The sequence below is a fragment of the Diadema antillarum genome, unplaced genomic scaffold (genome assembly GCF_040938485.1).
Source record: "Diadema antillarum isolate AM-2024a unplaced genomic scaffold, OU_Dant_1.0 seq00000117_RagTag, whole genome shotgun sequence".
NCBI lineage: Eukaryota > Metazoa > Echinodermata > Echinoidea > Diadematoida > Diadematidae > Diadema > Diadema antillarum.
Window position 1 is genome coordinate 302,364 of NW_027271198.1, and position 21,740 is coordinate 324,103.

The following is a 21,740-nucleotide window of genomic DNA, read 5'->3' on the forward strand; positions in this document are numbered from 1 at the left end:
CTCGTGTAAATTTGTGTTGTTACATTAAATTACTGTCTATACCAGCTGAGCCATCCAGAAGCGCTATATGAACAAGTGATACCATGTAGAACATTAGTACTGCCAGAAACTTCCCAAGACAAACATACACAACCTGGGTATACACTATATTTGATAATCATTAACCACAAGACTATAAAAGCTCATGCCAAGTGCAGAAATCCCTTGTAAGATGTAAATCATCTCTCTCCATTCGAGACTGTTTGGTAACGCCCCCGAATTTGCAAAGTTTGATGAGTTTCTCCCTTTTGTGAGTTTGAGATATCCATCAGATGATTCAATCAAAAACACTATGATGGGAATTGGGTTTGTTTGTTTGTTTGTTTGTTTGTGTGTTTTGCCAAGCAACTTGTCTTCCTGTGCCAAAGATTGCAACTCCCAGTATGTTGTCAGGTACGCCACCATAATGCCATTAAACTACAGAGGCCAACGCAGACTGTTCTGTAGGGACATCATATATGAATCATTATGAATAGTGGCTTGGTTATTTGAAAGCAAGCTTTCTTGGTCCAAGTCCCCAGCTCAGGCCATGATTGATGGCTGCCTACTGGTGCATGATTTGAACTGTGACTTCATATTCACATGTTTGTGGAGACATACATATCTCAGGTTTATTTCTAACCAACCCTTGAGAATTACAGTGTACTGTTCACATTGATGGACATCTGTAAAAAGGAATAACAGAGAGACGTACAGCTCATAAAACAGACATGTCCTATGCAGTGAAGTGATTTACCAGACCCTTTAGCTTCCAAATCCATCTCTGATATTATGTGTATGTGCTAGGCATTTGTGGCCCCAGGTGGGTCTTTTTTTTTTCTATTTCCCCATTACTTGCACACAGTCTTGCATTGAATATTCCCATTTTTTTTTAATCTGAATAATAATGTGACCACAACTTGTATTTTTTCTTCTTCTTTAATGTGAATATCTGTGCATTTTATTGCATGTGAGCATTAGGTATTGTTTTTACCTCTGTAATAGGCTTAAATTGTAATTAGCCTTTATCACGAGGACTGTATCTATTACATGTATTTGACCTTGTTTTCTAAAAGGTGTAATTTCAAACCACCTTCTGAAATCACTCTCTAACTTTGATTAAAATAACTTTTATCCAGCATGTCAGGTAATTTTTTCTAAGGAATCATTTGATTGTACCAGGTTGTGTCTTTATATTTTTAGAGAAAAAGACAATATTTGTGAAGTAGTAAAAAAGTTGTGATAATTTCATTTCATGGTACAAATTAGAGGGTGCACTTGGAATAATATGCTTTTTGTTACATTTTGTTTTTTGTTTTTGTTTTCTCGGGCTGTATGTATCATTGTATAAATTGAGCACTTCCGCTTGGCATGTGTAAGATATTGTCTTGTCATGTGTGCACACTGTGCATATATTCAAGCATTCTGTCACCTCGCAAGTTTTCACTCATTTTACGAAGAATTCTTGAATATTTGCAATATTACTTCTCAAAAATCCTTCAATTCATACTTTCAGCATCTTCATTTTTTTTTCTAAAATCACCATATACAACTCTTTGTTTTTAGTGAACTTTGCATTGCAGTTAGAAGAAATATATTTATAGATACAGAGTGTAATGGAATATCCGTACATTTTAGTACCAGTGATATTGGCAGAGTGAGAATCCTGGGTTAAGATGATATGCAATGTAAAGAAAGTTATCAGTGTTTTTCTAGATGATTGTATTTATTTCAAGCACCAGTTACTCTATGCATTTGAGAAGATTACATGATCTATATCATGCAGACAATGAAGGCCAACACACAAATATGGACATGTATAGTTGTGTGTATATTTCCTGTATTATTAACCTGTATTTTCCTATATTTTACAGATTTTATTTACTGGCCATTGATACTAGGTAGAGGTTGCTATTTATGTTTTTACGTAAGCAGGTTGTGAATGTTCTTTTTACTCATGCCAGATTCGATGAGAAGACTTCAATTCGATCATCTTGAAAATGGAGAAATTGATATATGGCATTTTTTCATGTTCTCGATAAATGAAGAAAATTGTGTCAACCATGAACTATGCTATGTATATAGTTGGTGAAGATGTTGAGATACATGTAGCTGGTACATGATAACAATGTATTTAAATTTGGTCATGCAATATACCTGTATATGTTCATGCTTAGTTTGTGTGCTAGTATGTTTTATTTTCTGTATTCAGAAGAATACACCAAAATATACTGTATGTACATGTAGTAATGATATACATAGCTAGAAGTACAGTGTATTTGACTACTAGGGAGGTGCAAATCGAGGCAGTTGCATCAAGATGTTACTGTACAATTTTTGGACGAACCTCTTGTTTTCTAACACAGAAAAGAGGTTACCAGCAAAAGAGAAAAATCAGGTTTTTAACTCTGAGCTTCACAGCTATGAACAAAGTGATGTTGATATGCAACAAACTTCAAATCAAGTATCATGGAATGTCAAGACGTCATAGCGTTGTATTATACGAAGAGATACTTGGAAATATATGGGCTTCCCAATTGCAAATAAGGTGAACTGATACGTTATGCTGAATTTATTTATTCTAGTTACTTAACACAATTTTCATTCTTTTTTAAATTCAGGAGCATTTATGTATTGGATATATTGAAACTGATGGGTTATGTTTAGACACTATGGTGTATAGTGGTCACTAAATTTGAATAGTATACGCTCTTGAATGTGTGATGATTATGTATAAGTAGATCAAAATGATTTACGCAAATAAAGAATTACAGGACAAAAACACTGAAATGGATGGATTCTATGCCTGTCGTTGTGTGTGATAGTTCAAGCAAGAGAACATCCATAGATTCTTAATTGGAGTGTGTTTGTGTTTGTGTGTGTATGTGTATGTGTGTATATAATGTGTATGTGCATATGATGTACATTTTGTAGTCAGAATAAAATACATCCGTAATATCAGGATGTATACTGCAGTATAAAATAGGACGAAATACCCCTGCATTCAAGAGGCAGAGGTTATTCCCAAACAGCCACACCTGCGCCATACTATTCACCTTTGTGTAGGAAATATAATCAGTGTGTTTTGAAGTCTTCATGTAGACTGCTTTCTACAGCACTTTCCATTTGACCTTGTAATGTATCAGGGCTACAAGCTTTGGATAGAAATGTACATTTTGTATATGACTTACAATTATCATTTAGGACAAGGGTCTGGGATACTGTTAACTGTTTAAAGGGATCATATACAAAGTATTGGTGGAGATGAGGATTGGGCTTTTGATTTTTTGCTAGATACCAAGAAACCACTTATGAAAATAGTACAGAGCATACCATTCTAAGACGAAATCAAAGTTTATTTGATGAAAATAGGTTTTGGAATGGCTGAGACATCCAAAAACAAAGTAAAACAAAGCGATCGTAATAAAAGGTGGGTCCCACCTTTTCTTATGGTCGCTCTGTTTTAGATATCTCAGCCGTTTCAAAACCAATTTTCATCAAATAGACATTTTATTCCTCTTAGAACTGCATGCTCCTTCATATTTCATAAGAAGTTTTTCATTATCTCACCAAAAATGTTAGAAAAGAGAATTAACATGTGTAGGTCACAACTGAAACTGTACGATCCCTTTATATGTTTGAAATCAAAGTAAAAGATTTAGTATTCACGGTTTGGACAAGGGTATAGGAAAGTGGCTTTCAGGTTTCAAATTTAAGAAAAGGATTTATGATTAACATGTTGGGCAAAGGGCTACATGTTATAAATTACCTGGTAGTGAATTTGAATTCACATATTTTTAAAGTGAGACTATTAAGCATGGTACACTCAAGACAAAACAAAGCTTTGACTTTTCAATTTTCTTTTTGTAAATATATTTGCAATAACTTATTACAAATATAAAAAAAAAAACATTTTCTTTTTCAAATGAAGAAACTCAGTCTTGAACATAAGACATATGAACTAGAATACAAGTTGACAAAATTTGTTAAAAACATCTTCGCGAGTGTTCTGTAATGACACCGACTTACAATACAATGTCCAAGGAATGCAATAGGTGAATATCATCGAGTGCATCATTTGTCACAATCTAAAACTACATTAATCTCCACTGGAGAATGAATTCATGAACTCTGTGGGACTGACAGGTGTTTTACCTACATTTAACCCCTCACCTACCAGGACCAAGAGTACCACATATCATCCCTACAGGGATTGACAGTATCCTAAGGGAATATGGGTTAACACATTCCCAGCACATACTGTACTAACAAAGTGATTAGGTTGTCGCATCAGTAACATGTAAAAATACAGTCTTGCAAATGCCAGATTTGATAGGGCCTATGCTTTGTTATCCATGAGATCTAGAGCACTGAATGAGCACTTGTTTACGGCTGCTAAAATTGAGCATCATGACAAGCCTTACACCTGTAAGGGCAGGTGTTATGAATACACGCATTTTATCATGATCATCTTTTTTTTCCCCTCTTTTTTTAAAGTAAACTAGTCAAAATTGAGTGTGCTGTCGATGCACTCACTAAGTTAGGATTATCTTGTTTCGCATTGTCATAAGAAGTAGTGAAATTGTGGTACAATACAGTGGAAACTTGATATAAAGCGATCTAATATGACAAAATACCTCACATGAAAAAAACTAATTTCACCTGTCCCAATGAATTTACATGTATTTGCTTTGTTTTGTATTGTATATTGACTACTGATATAACAAAATATCTGAAGTAAAGAACAAACTGTCTTGGTCCCAAGGATCTTGTTATACTGAGTTTCCACTGTACAGTATGTGCATTTATCAACATCCCCCATTCCTACCCAATGTAAATGCTAAAATTGATAGTCATGCATCAAATATTCATAGAAAAGCGCTTTCCTTGAATGGAAGACTTTCAAAATTTACTGCATGCCACATGAAATTTCTTTATTCCTCACAGAGACAGATGGCACTTCATTTACTACATGGCTGTAATATCTTCCTCAAGAACTTGAACAATTTGAAATCTTCACATTGCTTCACACACTCCCAGTTGGTTAAGCCAGGACTAGCTACGAATGCCTTCAAAAAGAGAAGACGATTACATAGCTTACGTGACCCACCGATACAAATACATGATCATGTTTGAAGCATTGTACACTTGTTTCTCCAACCTTCAGGCTCGATGTCTTCAGAGTATCATTTTGAAAGTGACAATTGTGAAAATTTCATAGACATTTATTTCCAGAACATCTCTTATGTGGGTATTTCAACAATACAAGACTTTACTCTGAGCAATAGCACCACCAGTTCACATTCATGTCTTGTTTTTTTCCTAACAGTTCTGCACCACTATAGCAACAATGCACTAAAAAACTTTTTGGAAAAACTTTTTTTTTTTTCCAGCAGCACCATCACTTTAACCAGCACTTGAACTGGTCTGTTTCACTTGCTATTTACGGTCCAAAATAGTGACAAGTATTTGTAGCAAGTGAAAAATCATTACCAAAACATTAATGTGACATTGCTTCATACTACACTTAATGATCATGGAAAATAAAGATAACATAAATACAGAAACAATACATGTGATTACTGTACAAGATATATTTGACATCTTTGGCACTGTTAAGTGAGCACTTTATTTACAATCTTTGACAAACTTCAGCACAATGGTAGTATGTTAACTTACTGGTATCTACTGGAATTTCTTAGTTTTCTTTTCTATGAGCCAAACTTACATAAGGTTTCCATTTATGCTCAGGAGCTTTAACCCTAACCAGGCCGGGCTTTTTTGGGTGTTTTGTGGCCGGGGAGGGGTTGATTCAACCCCCCCTGAGATCTCGGCCATTGATCGCACAATCGCCATGAAATTTGGCACGTGCATTGCCTGCGGCGTAATCTACCACACTATACAAAAAGAAATGGAAACTTTCGTCATAATAATTAATTATGCTAATATATGCGTAAAATCATATATTTTGCTCTAAATCAGAAATTAAAGCTCCTAGAATCCTAATTTTTGGTGAAAACATTCTTTGTAGCATTCCTAACAATGTACTTGAAAAAAAAATTTGGTATAAAATTCAATTTCTTATGTATTTCATTGTTTTATGAATTTCTTATGTATTTCTCTGTTTTTTCGACCTTTTGTTTTATCATTTTTTTTTCCGCAAAATTTATGACAGAACCTATTTCAAGCATAATTATGCTAAAATTAATCAGTTTCAGCCTATGAAAGTGAAAATGATCATATCTTCATGAATAAGAAGAGAAAACTCCATTTGCATAGACTTTATACACAATATCACGTTTTTGAGCCATTTTTGGCCTGACACACATGTATAAAATGTCATGCAGCATCGTAACGGTATGCGCGATTTTCGCAAAAATGGTGTCAAAAGATGCGCGAGACTTGAAAGTAAAAAGTCAGCGAACGGCACGGTCAAAAAATCTTGCGCGGCGGAGTAGTCGCGAAAAATGTCGAGGGGGGGGTTGATTCAAACCCCCCCCCCCCCCCCCCCCCCCCGGCCTTTTTAGGGTTAATAGTACATAAGGTATGAAATTGATCAACTGAGAATAAAGATTATGTAATGATAGTATCAGACAAGTTTCTTTGGCCCATGGGATTCATACAGATGTATCAGTTAGATGTCTTAATCACATCTCTCTACAAGCTACAGATCTTTAAAAGCACTCTTGGTACTATACAAAAGTAATATGTGTTTGTGAGGGAAGGGAGGTGGCTGTGCCTGTCTGGATATGTCATTGCAAATTGAGTACAGCTTAAAGACATTGTAGACACCCGTCTGTCACTGTGGGTCTGAAAGTTTCCCCCGAGTACTCTACTTTGGCAAGATTTGATCAGACATCCTATCAGCCTGCATCACTTTAACAAATTTCTCTTGCAGAGCTACAAATGGGATGACTTTTGACACCTATGTCAAACTCTAAACAACAGAAACAAACAAACAAACAAACAAGGGAAAAAGAAAAAAATGCAGCAGCAGCATTGCCCTTGTTAGAGCTAGGAGGTGGTGTATAGTATAGGGTACAAAGTTTCTTTCAAGTGTGTTTCAGATGGCATACATTGCACCAGTGGTTCATACCACTCACTAAACCAGATTTTTGACCCTCACAACTTTGTCATATCTAATAGTCATTTTTTTTTTCATTTCTGCATGAACTAAAATAAGAGTTGAAGTAACTTTGAGGTACATGATATCTCTAGAAGGGAATCTTTTTCCATATATCTCAAACTGAGGTTTATTCTCATATCTCATTCCCCTCCCCCCCCCCCCCACCACCCCAACTACATGTAGCAAAACTGGTAGCATGAACCCTTCCAGGACCAGCATGTATAACTGTCCCTGGCATTGCACACAAACAGATTAACAATAGTAACAACAGAGTTAATGCTCTCATACTTCCTGGGCGATGCAAACTGTCACAATTTGGATGGACTCCCTGCCACACCTTCTATATTAATACAAGACAGAATTTAACTGAATCTGTCCATCTTTCCACATCATTACTGCTCTCTACCAGTCCTCTCCACCACCACTCCAGTACCCAATACCTGCAGCCACGCCCCCCATATCAAACCAACTACCCCTACTGTAATCCCTCAATTCACTAGCTCTGCAACTGGGTGTTTCAAAACACCCCAACTCATCCAACTCAAGCCTCAATCGCTGCTGCTATGCCTCTTCTCTTCCCCTCCCCCCCCCCTCCCAATCCAAACTTGTCATCTCCATCCCCATTTTTTGGCCCTGAAAGTTTCTCCCTTTGACTTGTTCCAACAATTCCGCACACCAAAAGACCTTTACACCAATCCAGCCCCTATCCCTCTGGCCTTGCCCCTCCGAATTACCCTCTTGTGTTCCCTGATCATTACTGGTCATCCTTACCACCACTCTGGTCTAAAGTCCCCCCTTCTAAGCCCCTCCCAGACCCCCCTTTTCAAACTCATTACGTCTGACGCTACCCTTCCAATTTCCTCCTCTATTTCACTTCTTGCATAACCATTCACCACCAGTCATCCTTAGCATCACTCCTGCCCCCACTTCTGCTGCTGCGCCCCCCAAATCCATACCCACCCCCTCCGCCGCTACCCCTGGAGTCTCTCCCTCCAAATCCGAAGCCACCGCCACCGGAGTCCCTATCTCTGCCCCCATACCGGCCCCTTCCTCCACCCCTTCCTCCGCCTCTTCCCCCGCCCCTACCACCTCTTCGATCCTCCTCTGCATCCCTCTCCTGGCGGCGCTTGAATCTCTCTGCCATTTCGACCAGCTCCTCTGGAACATCCTAGGAGAAATAAAGTCAACACAAACATCAATCATTGTTGCTATACATGTAGTCTATAACGTCCTTCATCAAATACGGTTAACAGCATCCAAATACTTTATGTAATGGTGTGTGTTGGTGTGTGTGTGCATTATAAAGCTATGACACCTCCTCATCCATAGATCCTCCTGGTATCTGAAAGACTATTTCTGATACCCCCATTCCACAGAAATGTTTTCTCATCGGTCACTCATTGGAAGCAAAGATTGTTTCCAGCCACCCACCAAAGTGTATCGGATCGCAGTCTGATGAATCTGACTTGGTTGGTCGACTATCAGGCGAGTGCTAGACATGTCACGCATGATCCTCATCGGATCACCCCCCGACAGATCTAACACTAGCCTGATAGTCGACCAACACGAGTCCGATCCATCGGACTGCGATTCAATGTACTTCAGTGGGTGGCCGAAAATGATAACCTTCGCTTCTGATGAGTGACCAATGAGAGAAAATCTCTGTGGAATGGGGGTATTGCTCCCGACTACAGCACCTGCGATATTTCTCTGCAAACGAAAACTTTATTTTTTGAGCATGCTAATATCAAAGCTCCTGACGAACAAGATAGATGGCTACCATCTCTGATGGGAAAGTGCTTGTGAGAGATTTCCTATGGACTATCATAATGGCATCACTGTCTTTCTGTACGTTGAGGTTGGTGTCCAATACTACAATACAACTGTTGCTGTCTGTCGAATTGGAGGAAAGACAAATATTTCACAACAGAAAACTTCCCAGTGCAGTCTTTGTTCTGTCCTGTTCATACCTTTTATGTGTGTGTAAACTCACACATATACAAATATACTTACAAATATTTGTAATTGAATTAACATTTTTATACAGTAGCCATGAATATGAGTCACTTTCTTTTGCCTGCTGCCTACCTGCACACATCTGAATATTTTGCTACTGTATTTCACTGTTTATTTGTGTTTACCTGACATGTTTGTAATTGCATGCTGGTGTCCATGTGTAAATTTTTTTCTACATAACATGCTAAACTTATACTAACCATGGTTATAACAAAATGTTGTTGCAACAAAGTAAAACTTGAGGTCCCAAAGTTAATATCTCTATATCTTTTTATACTTATTTGTTCAGCACTAAAAAAAATTCGGTATACCGAAAGAAACTTGTGTAATAATGGGAGTTGCCTGTACTTTTTACTGCTTTGGTGAAATAAAGAAACAGAAAATGTGAAATCTATTCCATAGTCATCTTTGTCTATTAAGGTTAGAGACTGGTACCTGCCCAGCTTCCTGCATGATGTTGATGATGTCTCCAGCCCATCTCCAGTCTCTCCTTGTCATCAGGGTCAATGACGTACCTGTGCGCCTGTAATGGTTAATACATAAATCGTAATTGTAATTGAGTGGCTCAAAAACACTTTCACAGGTTCTTAAATGCATGCTGAATAGTTGCTTATCTCTATACACTGTACATTAACCCTATTAAGCCCAAGCTATTTTGACCCCTCGCAGACATTGTGCCCCCCCTATATAACTTTTTTATTATTTGATATATCATCGTCATAATTGGCACATAGGTAGAGTAACTCGTACTCTACATGACCGTACATTTGAATTTTCTCAAGGTCACCCATGGAGGGCACTATTTACCAAAATATAAAGAAATACATAGGAAATATGCTAAAAACATGATTTTTTGGGTATAATTTCTTTATCCCCATTATATGTCTTATCATAGACCAATCATTTACATATTTGCCCCAAATGATAAGTAAGCGGAATCTTATCATTTGTTATGGATGAAATTTCTCAAGGTCACCACATGGGGGCACTATTCATATGAACATAGCGATACATTATGAGACCTGAGATGAAATGTTTGGGATGGGTACATGTATAGTTATGACATTTCATATTTGCATAATAGTGGAATTTTGATATAGCAAATTGATAATATGATAAACTTATGATGTTTGAGGCATAACTTGGGTAAAGGAATCAAAATAACTCAAAATAGAAGGGCAATCTTTAGAATATATTATAATTTTCAATTATCTCTATTATATCTATTGTTTTATGCATTTGTCATATAAAAACAAAGGAAATAACAGGAAAAACTATCCAGGACCATTATTACTTCAAATTTGTCTCCTTCAACAAATTTCAGCCAAGAAACACCCCTTTTATACACTGTAATTATGTTAAATGAAATGGGAACAGAAAAAAGATGCAAAATCTGATTGACATGGCTGTCAGTTTATGGTTGCCATGGTAACAAGCAACATCAAATATAGCTAAATTTTATATCAAAATGTTTGCAATAAGATTTTAGGAAAAGTCACCAAGTTTGGTTGAAATCGGATCAAGGGCGAAGGAGTGGCAAATGAAAATCTGGTAGGGGGGCACAATGTGCCCCCCCCCCTTGGGCTTTACAGGGTTAAAATTGAGAGACGAGTACATACAACACACTGGTATCTCTGTTCTACATCCAGAAGAAAATGGTGGCACAACATCAGGTTGCACAACATACAAAAATATAGAGATGGATAATAGAAAGAGAGCAGGTCACGAAAGAGGGCAGAGTATGTATGGAAAGTCAAGTGATAGCATAGAAGCAATAAGACTCCCATCACATTTTTATAGTCTTTAAACACCATCTGCTGTATAAACTTTCCATACTCATTTCAATGCTTTACTTCTCTGTGTTAACCAACTTCTCTTTTGCCCTTGCAAGGTGCAAACAAAAGACAGCAAAAAAGACTTATAACAGAAAAGAAAGAAAAGGAGAAAGAGGATGGAAACCCTGAAAAAGAAGGAAACCCATTCATCCACTATGCGTTTTGTTTGCCAATTTGCACACACACTGAAGCACTTTCTTTGCCTACAGGCCCAGTTGCCTGGAATCTAATTTGTCAATGAATAAAGATTACCCAATCCTCTAATCCCTGTCGTGTCACAATGGCCTTCCTGTTGGACTGAGGCACATTGCTACTGCACACCTAAGTGGACATGCTAAACTTTACAATTAAGTTAAGTTTGAAAGGATTACTACATGCTAATGAAAAAGCTCGGCATGTTAAACTAATTGACTGGGCTCATTAGGGGTTGATGAAACAAATCAATAACTTTTATTACCTTTTATCAGTAACAAGCACTACCCATGACTTCTCTCTCCCCAACCCCAGTAAAAACATTCCACAGCCCCCGTTAACCCGCTGAGGACGGGCTGATTTTGCTACAACACGCATTTCCCACAGACACTTGCCCGAGTATACTCGGGACTTGTCCACGATGGGTTTAAGTATCAAACTCTACAGGTACTCGTGAATATGGACACACATAGAATGTTCTACGTCAGGGTCCTGTTTCATAAAGCTTATCATCAGCAACAACTGTCACATTTCTACGACAAATTTGCTCTCAGCCAATCTGATGCAAGGATTTCCGTAGCTTTTAACAGCTATCGTGACTTGTTATTGATAAACAAGTTTTATGAAACGGGGGCCCTGGTCAATGACTTCGGCTACTTGCCCCGCTCGTCCCGTCCTCCCAACACGGTGGACATACTCCTCGATGTGGTTGGGGCAGTCGAAGTTTAACACATGTGTGATGTCCTTGATGTCCAGCCCTCGCGATGCGACGTCGGTGGCGATCAGGATACGGACTGTGCCTAGGGGTTGAAAAAAAGACAAACATGTAACAAATGATTAACATATATTCCTATCTAAATACTTGCCAGACATATAATGTACTTTCATCTTTGGTCTGAACATGGGGAAACGCACATAGGGAACATAGGGAAAATAAGATGAACAAGATACGTCCAGAAAAACTGACTATATTTTGACCATGAAGTTTTCAATACTGCTCTTCTGAACACAAAGAGTTGATGAACAATATTTCACAAATTTGAACATAAAAAATGTGCAGAACTTAAGGTGAAGTATGCATAAATCACTAACAGTAGTGTAACACATGCAGTGAAATTCAGAGATTTGCCAATTCAATAAAGAGAATATGATGACAATATGATGGGTTAAGATGCAAGGACTTGATAAATTAAACCTGTCTGTGCCAGGGACTTTGGACAGTGTGTTCAACTCTATGGAGATTTCTGTGCCAGTAACCACTCAGAGCACACAGAGGGTAAAGATGCATGCACCTTGTCCTTTGGCTGGTTTCAGGTTATCAGCAACAGTAGTCAAAACAGCACCAACCACATACATAGTGATATATGCAAAACACATCTGGGGATAAATCAAATTGTCGAGAAGTATCATGAATATTCACCATCTTTGAAGTCCGCAAGTGCCTGCTCCCTGTCTACCTGCTCTCGGCCTCCGTGGATGCTCTGGACGGAAATGTTGCGGATTATGAGGTCGCTAGAGAGGTCATCAGCCCTGCAGGAATTAGGGGGGGGGGGGAGATATAGTATTATTCAGGAAATTTTATGACAAGAGAAGATATCATCATATCAGAAGCTGTACAGACTTTACTCACATTTCAAAAACTTACTATATTGCTTATTCTGTATGCACATTATCAAACAAAACTCTTAATGTTACACTTCGTAGGTTTACAATATCTTAAATTTAGCTGACAGACCAAGCAAATTCCCCTATACTTTGTAGTAATTGTAAATATTCAATGGCAGTTGTAAGTAGGATCTCAAAATCCCCTAGTGTTTTGCTCAGTTCTTTGAAGATTTTTGAAGAGAGTTCATTAACAATAATGCTGCACTGGACCTTCAATAATGTCCTACAAAATATTATACAAATATCGACTGCTGCGGAGGGAGATGGTAAAACTATTTGCACCGAGGTGATTTCTCAACAGTGCTATGTCCCGAGACGAAGTCGAGGGACATGGCACTGTTGAGAAATCACCGAGGTCAAATAGTTTTACCATGGCCCGAAAGAAAGCAGTCGATATTTGTTTTATATCCCTCTCGAGCATTTTACTAGAGTGATGATGGTTCCCTTTTGGAAAAATATGCAGGTTTCCTGACGTTAAATCTAACGTTAGGCCGTAGCAGTGCAGCAGCAGTGTGTGCAGCGCGTAGCGAACGACACCGTTGGTTCCTACACACGAGCTACACTACAGTGTGCAAAACTCCGAAAGATCGAGGAGGTCCAGGACTACATTAGAAGTACACTTGTAGGTCTAAAGCGGCTTGGTTATCCACATCATCTTCAAACTCGCTTTTAGTTTATTCCTAATTCGTACCTGATCTGATATGGTGTCCTTCTGCTGCAATCATTCCTTCGTTACTTGAAGCGCAGTCACTTTGTCAATAATGAGCTGAACTGCATTGATCATACTAACGAATACACACACACGCGCGCCATCGCACCACAGATTTCTGTAATGCCGTCGCGCAATTCCAAAGCGCTGCTAGCGCTAGCTACAAGCCACGCACAGGACTGTCGCTCAAAAGTATCGCTACTACGCGCACTGCGTACATTCTTAAGTGGGAAATGTAGATATCGATCACACGATCACGATTGGGTGCAGATCGTGGATTCCCAAAAGTACTATATCCCGCTGGCTAGTAACCAATTGCACCGCATCCAGCTGCTCGTAGCTAGCTAGTAAAACTACACCATGTTCGTGCTCTGTACAATCCTATGGCAAGAAGCTTTACTGAGGGATATAATAATAATTATATCCATAAACCTCTACACTCACATTATCTTCTTGCCAACAAACACAAGAACTTTCTCAAAGTCTTGCATGTTCTCGATGAAGGCCAACAGCTGCAAAAGAACAAAAATATGAATGGATATTATCGTAGGTCTTTCAACAATCTGTTTTCATTTGTTTATATTCAGAAATAAAAACTGAAACACTGATGGCTTTGGTATTCAGCAACCTATATCACAAGTTCAATTATGACAAATTTCTGCGTATCAAGATGTAAAATCCAAGGCATATTCTGCAACAGCCGTGACTGTCTTTGGAACAAGTTGTAGCAGTACAAACTCAGACTGTGATAAAATGTGGTGCTGGCAGAAAATGCTTATAAAAGATCCCCTGGACTGCAAGAAAGACCACTGCTAGTGTCCTTCAATAGGTCAACCCTGAGAAGATATTACTTGATATGATAACTCATTTGGCACTTAGCTACAAATACCTTGGTCACATTGCAAGACGAGAAATCAACTGTCCTGAAAAAGAAGAGCTTCAGGAAAAAATTGAAATCTCAAGAAGATGAGGAGCACCGAAAGCTAGGTGGATTGATAGAATCAAATCCCTTGTTGGTAAACTTCTATCTACTGTTTATCAACTCGCTGCTGACCGTAAAGAATGGAGACTAATCATGGAAGTCGCAAACTGTCAGCCATGACAGAAACGTACCCAGCAAGCAAGAAGCAGTATGAGAATCATATTGGCAATAAACTGTTGCATGTCACGCTGTCTACCAGAGCAGGGAGAGCTCAATATATGCGCTTGTGCACTGAATTATGCCATTCGTGAAGTAGTGCATAAAATCAATGCCCTGTGTCACTCAATTTTGTATACATGCACAGTCCGGTCAAATTTCTTGGCACAAGTCACGAGTCATCACAATAATTTAGTCACTTTGGTCATTCACAAGACTAAGAGTCTTGACAGATCACAGAATCACAGAGAAGTACGGAGATTACTTGTTCTGTTTATGAAATTGTTTTTGTGAAGAAGCAGATCTGATCAAAACAAGATCAGAAAACAGTCTGGCAAAAACATATGACTAAGTGTATGTAGTAAATCATCATCTGATTGCAAATAAACCATTCAACATAGCACTGATGAGAACTTACTGTTTCATTTCGTAATGTTCATGTGATGCAGTTGAGTATGTCTAGGTACCAACGGGATGCTATGTTAATAGCTGACTTCCTGGCATTATCAAGTATTTGTCTCATTTTGCTACATAGTTCTCACATTAACACTGCTTTCACTCTACTTCTTTTACTCAACACATTCTTTGCGGGCTAGGGTCTTCACATCTTTAACCTCTTAAAGTCGAGTATCGTGTATACTCGGGCAGGTGTCTATGGAAAATATGTGCTGTAGCAAATTCAGCCTGTCCTCAGCGGGTTAAATAACATTGAACCCTCTGTCACTTTCAAAGTTTCACCCATACAAACTCACCCGCTCTCGCTTTTCTTCTTCTTCGACAATCTCGACGAGTTGTGTCACATTGTGGCAGGCCTGCAAGGGAAAGATACGTGGTGAAAATAATGACAGAAGACTTTGATGGAAGAGAGATCATACACATGATTCATTTAAATGTATATCATCCATCCTCTAATGCAGTATGCTAAAGGACTTTGACATATGCTGAGAGAGTGGGTTTGAAGTAGCCGCTGTACATCATTACAAAGGACCTTGTTTTACCGGGCACATATGAGTGACATCATGGAGAAAATGTTGATGCCAGCTTTGCCAGGATTTTGAGTGGCAAATCAGCAACTTGATAAAACAACTCTTCTTATCTGCATTGTAACGGAGGTGGCTCATGAATTATTACTAGATACATTGCACAGGTCTCAAAGGGAAAGATGTGTGCAATGATCTCTGCAAGAGCCTACATTCTTCATGCCAAACACTGGCTGTATCATACTTCATGTATTGCTCTGATTCAACCAGATTCTTTTTGCATGTGTAGAAAGCTGTTGTTTCACCCTTATCCTTCCTATCCGTCACATTTCTGTTGTTCCTGATCTTGTTTGACACTGCCTCCCTATTCATCTTAATCCTTCACAGGTTGCCCATCAATGATCCTTGGGATCATCACTGGCCCTACCCTTCCCTTTTGTTTGCTCACCCATTTGCTTTAACTCATTATGTGCCATGGTGTAAACCACCTGCGCGCCACATTATTCTGAGACAGCAACGTAGTCACGCTTTTGGGGAAACATTCTGCTTTTGAAATCTATGTCAATTCAGTAGATTTCAGTTATTTCCCTGGTCATCTGGTCATGTAATGAGCAAATTTAAAGGCGCAGAGAAAATGCCAAGCTTTCCTTTGTTGTAAATTGTGTAAATTGTATGACAAATCATTGACCGTTCTTCTCTTAAATGACCAGTAGCTACATTATTGTAAAGGCATGACTTTTGCACACAAAACAGTGCCTGAAACTTAGAATTTACTCACAAATCCAATTGGGCACACCACTTGATAGCCAATCATCACATAAAATGCAAACCACATGTGACAGGAATGGAATCTCAAGAAACGCTTACACTGAACTGCGGCATTTGGCGATTTATCAATTGGTTTGGGCGGGTTTGTGGGTTTGAGCAGAATATGTGAAGTTGGCACATAAAGAGTTAATCCCATCCTTACCTAATCTCCTTACCCATTTGGCTCCCTGCCTTGACACCTAACCTACCCCTTTTGATTTCTTTTCTGTGTCCCCAAACCCCTCCCATGTAATACATGTTGTGTGTAGTCCATAAAACATGTGTCTGCTTCTACCCTGCATGTTTGTCATTTTGCCTCTAAGATTCTGCCAGGACCAAAAGCTCAGACCCTTTTTGACTCCTTTTTTTTTTTTTTTTATCTGAATAAAATGATGCAGAGTGACAATATTCCAATTTTTGTTATGGGAACACAGTGGTACAGTGGACAGTGCACTGGACTCCTGTTAGAAAGGTCCTTGGTTTGATTCCTACCTGAACCTAACATACTTAGCCAAGGAAAACAATGCCTCCCAAACCATTATATTGTAGGGAAATTAAAATTAGGGAGTGCTATAACATTGATTTCATTTCTGACCATGTACTTCAAGAGGTTAACATTTTGCACATTCAGGACTTTTCAGACCATTTCACAGGTAGTTAGAATTATGATTTTAAACCACAGTGTCAGAATGAAAAATCTATCGTTCTTTTTCAAGAAAAGGAGATAGTTTAATGGTATACTGGAATAAATAAGTTTTATCCAATAAATAAGTTTTATCCCCGGGTTGAATTATCCTTCGGGTTTTTGCCAGGTTCAAGTATGTATGTGTGTGTCACACACAAACACACTGCTATAGCTTCTGACCATCCGAGCATTGAGAATTTAGGGTTTCTGGGATGAACACTGAACTAGGACTTTCTATAGCTCAGTCGGTAGAGCACTGGGCTAGCATCCGGAGGTCTCGGGTTCGAATCCCGATGGAATCCCATTTTCTTTGCTCAATTTTCCACTAATAAAGAATAAATAAGTGATACAAAGTGCAATATTCTAGCATGTTACTAATTTTGCAAATACCAGCCCACTCTCAAAATTTGTGCAAAAAAAAAATAAAACCATCACAAATTTATGTGGTGTTTACAGCAAGCTGGCAAGTGGTAAGACCATAACAGAAATCCAGGAAAATGTATCCAATAACTCACAGAGAGGTCTAGTGATCCAACGTTGACGTGGATAGGGTTCTTCATGTAGTTTCTGGCGAGACGTCTCACACCCTCAGGCCAGGTGGCACTGTTTTACGAGAGAGATTCAGTGGAGTGAGATATGACACAAAAATCCGCCACTCATCCTTCATGCCTGTTAGTTTCATATTGAGTTTGTCTCATATAACAGTGATACATTTAAAATGGCTAAATGCATTCCAAGCCTTCCTTTACCTGGCCTCTCATCACTGCATGGTACACTGCAATGATGTGAAGACAGTTTACTTCAGGAGCCATGGAACTGGGGGGGGGGGGGGGGCAGCACACACTTTTGGCACCCCTCCCCCCCAAAAAAAAAAAAAAAAAAAAAAAAATAGGGAAAACAAATTTAGAAGAACAGATCAAAAAATTACAACAAAACCCAGGACTTTGAGGCTTCCTTTGGTAGGTGTGTACCCTTGACCCTACCACACACAACACCCTTATTCAACATTTTGGGAGCTGCACAAGTAAACGCTCAGTCTCCTAAATGTTATCTTTATTTCATATGTTGACAAAAAGAGACAACCCTAAAACCAGAGCAGGACTGGCACAAGATGATGAAATATAATGACATCAAAGACATTCATTGGCATATGCTTATCACTATCATTCTGATGACCCTAATGATATTACTTGAGGCTTTAACAACACTCTTCACTTATGGGGGCTTTATTCTTGGGGAGAAATGAGATACACAACATTGTACCTTGTCATAATGGTTTGTCGGTCGGGTCTTACGTCTAGGAGAATCTTCATGATTTGAGGTTCAAATCCCATGTCCAGCATTCTGTCAGCCTCATCTAGCACCTGTGACAAGTTCCAGGGTGAAAATAACACAGTGTTTAACCTCTTGAGAGAAATGTGGTATAATGAAATCAGGTAAATGGCAATTACTGTTATCTTAATTAATTTGATCATGATTAGTTGCAACCCCCAACAACCATGTCCAACACTCTCAGAGCAACACAGTTGAGTTGTCACAACTGCTCATGTGACAAGACATAAGAAATCTGCAAACCCTGGATATCCAAAATTGCCAGTGCTCTCATCATAATCAGAATAATTTCTCCACAGAGTTACCCACGACTATCTATTCTAATATGCCCATACAGTATTCAGCATGATATGCTTTTTATGAATGTATCCAAATATTTTTTTCCCTTCTTGAAAAGTGTATAGATGGATTTTTATTCATGATTTATTTTGTTGTTGTTGTGCTTTGTGGAACAAAATGACATTTAGTCTTTTTTTGTGACACTGCTGACTATGAACACCATATAATCAGAAGCACAAATTAGAAACCAAACAAAGAAAACAAATTTTTAGTATATTTCATTTTTGCACTGGTATTACAGTGTGAAATGCATGAAAGTATCCAGACTGCCAAACATTCGATGTCTACAGTCCTCTTGCACCGCCTAAATATTGTTGTCCTCACACACGAAGGATGATTCTAAAGTATGAAATCATACATTCAATTTTGTCTTCCACAAAGAAGTTTCCATTTTGTGATGGCTTCAAACCCTGTAGCATACAAGGACAAATGAGTGGTTCATTCATCTCTATGTTATTTTCCTACTCACCAGGAATGTAACCGACATGACATTGACTATGTTGTTCATGATGAGGTCGTTCAATCTTCCAGGTGTGGCTGCAAAAATGGAAAAAAGAAAAGAAAAGAAAAAAGAAGGAAACTCAGGAAACCGTAGACATCATTGATCATCACTGCCATACATCTGTCTGTCTCTCTCTCTCCATCTCTGTCTATCTATCTCTCTATCTCTCTATCTCTATCTATGAACCTATCTTTCCCTCTGTCTACAGTAAAAGTGGTTTCTTTCGTGTACAGATACTTTCGCGGTTTCCATCGGAGCTGACTTTTTCGCGTGTGTTTAAATTCACAGTCAGCAAAATCTGTGTATTCACAGTCGGCAAAAACTGTTTTATTTTGCACATGAAGATCCGAACTATACTCCAATTATCATTTTATTAATCAAATAGAAATTAAAATTAAATGCAGGCTTACCTGAAATCCCATCTATACCTACATTGCACGGTATCGCTGTGTGTGTGTTGACCGTCAATACATTCAATGCGCGGAATCTTGTGTGCATGTGCGCAATGGCGTTGTAACAAGCGGCGAGTTCAAAATATTTTCGCGTGATGTTAAATTCGCGGTTCAACTTCAAAACGTGAAAATAAAACCACTGCGAAAGAAACCAATTTTACAGTACCTGTCTGTCTACATAAGTATTTATCTATCCATCTATCTCTTTGCCTTTCTATCTATTCAGCTATCTATCCATATATCTTTTTATCTACCTGTATCTTTTTATTTATTTAACTACATTGTATCTGCCAGTGTGTCTGCATATCTTATCGCTATTCTCTTTGGGACCTTGTCCTTTCAAGCATGGTTGAAATCCAACTACAAGTTCCGAGCAGAAAATGAAAGTGTGAAGTGTAAGCAGTTGACAGATGATTGACAGTTGGGAACAACAATAGACAAACAGTGACCAGTCTCTGAGATCAAGCTCTGGAGTTTCTCTTAAAATGCATCTCCACTCAGAGTAACATTCTCAGCTATCATTGCCAAACCATGATATTAGATCTTACTGTGGTCTGTTAACCACACAACACCACTGGTAGTGCAATACCTTTGCTCTTTTTTACCTATCAGCACAGATATTAATAGAACTACAATGTGTGTAGCTATCAATACAATCAAGATTATGCAATCATTCTCATGTCAATTACATCACCAGGCCCTATGTGACACTGCACTATTGTGCCACCTGAGGGGGGTTGTCAAGCCTACGATATTCAGGAGTTTGAAGCGAATGGCCTAGAGGAGGGTTATTAAGTTCTCTTTCCATCTGTCTACATATTGTACGTACTAGTAAATCACTTGTTCATTCATCATTTACCATGACTATCATAAACTGATCCTCGCAGCTGAAGAGCCACCAATTAGTGACTTTTACATACCAATAGATTGATTGAGTAAACTGAATGAAAAAGAGAGAAAAGTTGAAGCAAAAAATGCATGGTCATGTGAAGGATTAAGAAGTGGTTTCAATGAGTACCTATGATGATTTCTACCCCTTGGGTTACGATGTTGATCTGCTCTCGTCGGTTTCCGCCACCATAAACACACACACTATGGGAGAAAATGGGGATAATATATGGGTCAATAGTACATGACTGCCTGGCATGGTAAATTCTCTACAAAGAAGGAAATCATTTGTGCCGTGTCCATCAGATCATCTGTATCAACCGTTAATTGCTTTGACAACAGCTCTGTGGAGACATCCTTTCTATCAACAGATATCTCAGCTGAATTAACACTTACTATTCTTTTTGTTTGCTAATTGCCACAGATGTCTTCTTATCCAGCAATGAGAGTACCAAAATGTTTGAAATTCAAATTTTTAAAACAGATTGACCCATCTTCTTCAAACTTCATTGATATCGTCCACTAATACTTCTCCATTCACTCAATCCACATATCGTCGCTGGGGCGACAAGACCTCGTATCTACAAAATGTCAAATGTTCAGGAGAGCCAAAAAACATGGCGGCCAAAGCACTGTGGCGAATGGGATAGCCTTTCCTTTGACATGCCGTGGTGGCTTCATTTCTGGAGTTAGACAGTTGGGATTTGGACAGGACATCACTTAACCCATTATTTGACCATTAATCTAAAAAAGTCATTTTCACCAAATTTGCAGATACAAGGTCTTGTCACACCAGCGACGATATACTATTGAGTTTTATTCCCTTTTAATCCTTTGTGCGCTCTGAGTACTGATTGGCAAAGGAAACCCCATGGCATTGTAGACACCGTCGAATGGTCCTGGCACAGAATAGGTTAATACAGTGGAATCCCGTTATTATGAAGTCCTCTGGATCGGCAGTTTTCTTTCCTTATATCGAAATTTCGTTATAACCAAACAAATAAACAATAAAAATGCATATAGAGTGGATAATGTTGCGGCCTGAATTTTTACTTC

The 21,740-nt window shown here is 38.6% G+C and overlaps 1 protein-coding gene across 1 annotated transcript in view; it reads right to left on the reverse strand.

Moving 5' to 3' along the window:
- Nucleotides 1-8,033: 8,033 nt before the first annotated feature.
- The window catches only part of LOC139727066 (probable ATP-dependent RNA helicase DDX43), a 29,381-nt gene continuing 15,674 nt past the window's right edge, over nucleotides 8,034-21,740 (reverse strand). The window contains exons 11-20 of the mRNA XM_071638046.1: nucleotides 20,815-20,888; nucleotides 19,312-19,379; nucleotides 18,435-18,535; nucleotides 17,687-17,774; nucleotides 15,452-15,511; nucleotides 14,006-14,073; nucleotides 12,608-12,717; nucleotides 11,849-11,987; nucleotides 9,596-9,683; nucleotides 8,034-8,312 (exon numbers count right to left, since the gene is read on the reverse strand). Coding sequence (XP_071494147.1) covers nucleotides 8,034-8,312; nucleotides 9,596-9,683; nucleotides 11,849-11,987; nucleotides 12,608-12,717; nucleotides 14,006-14,073; nucleotides 15,452-15,511; nucleotides 17,687-17,774; nucleotides 18,435-18,535; nucleotides 19,312-19,379; nucleotides 20,815-20,888 — 1,075 coding nt within the window. The remainder of the gene's footprint in view (nucleotides 8,313-9,595; nucleotides 9,684-11,848; nucleotides 11,988-12,607; nucleotides 12,718-14,005; nucleotides 14,074-15,451; nucleotides 15,512-17,686; nucleotides 17,775-18,434; nucleotides 18,536-19,311; nucleotides 19,380-20,814; nucleotides 20,889-21,740) is intronic.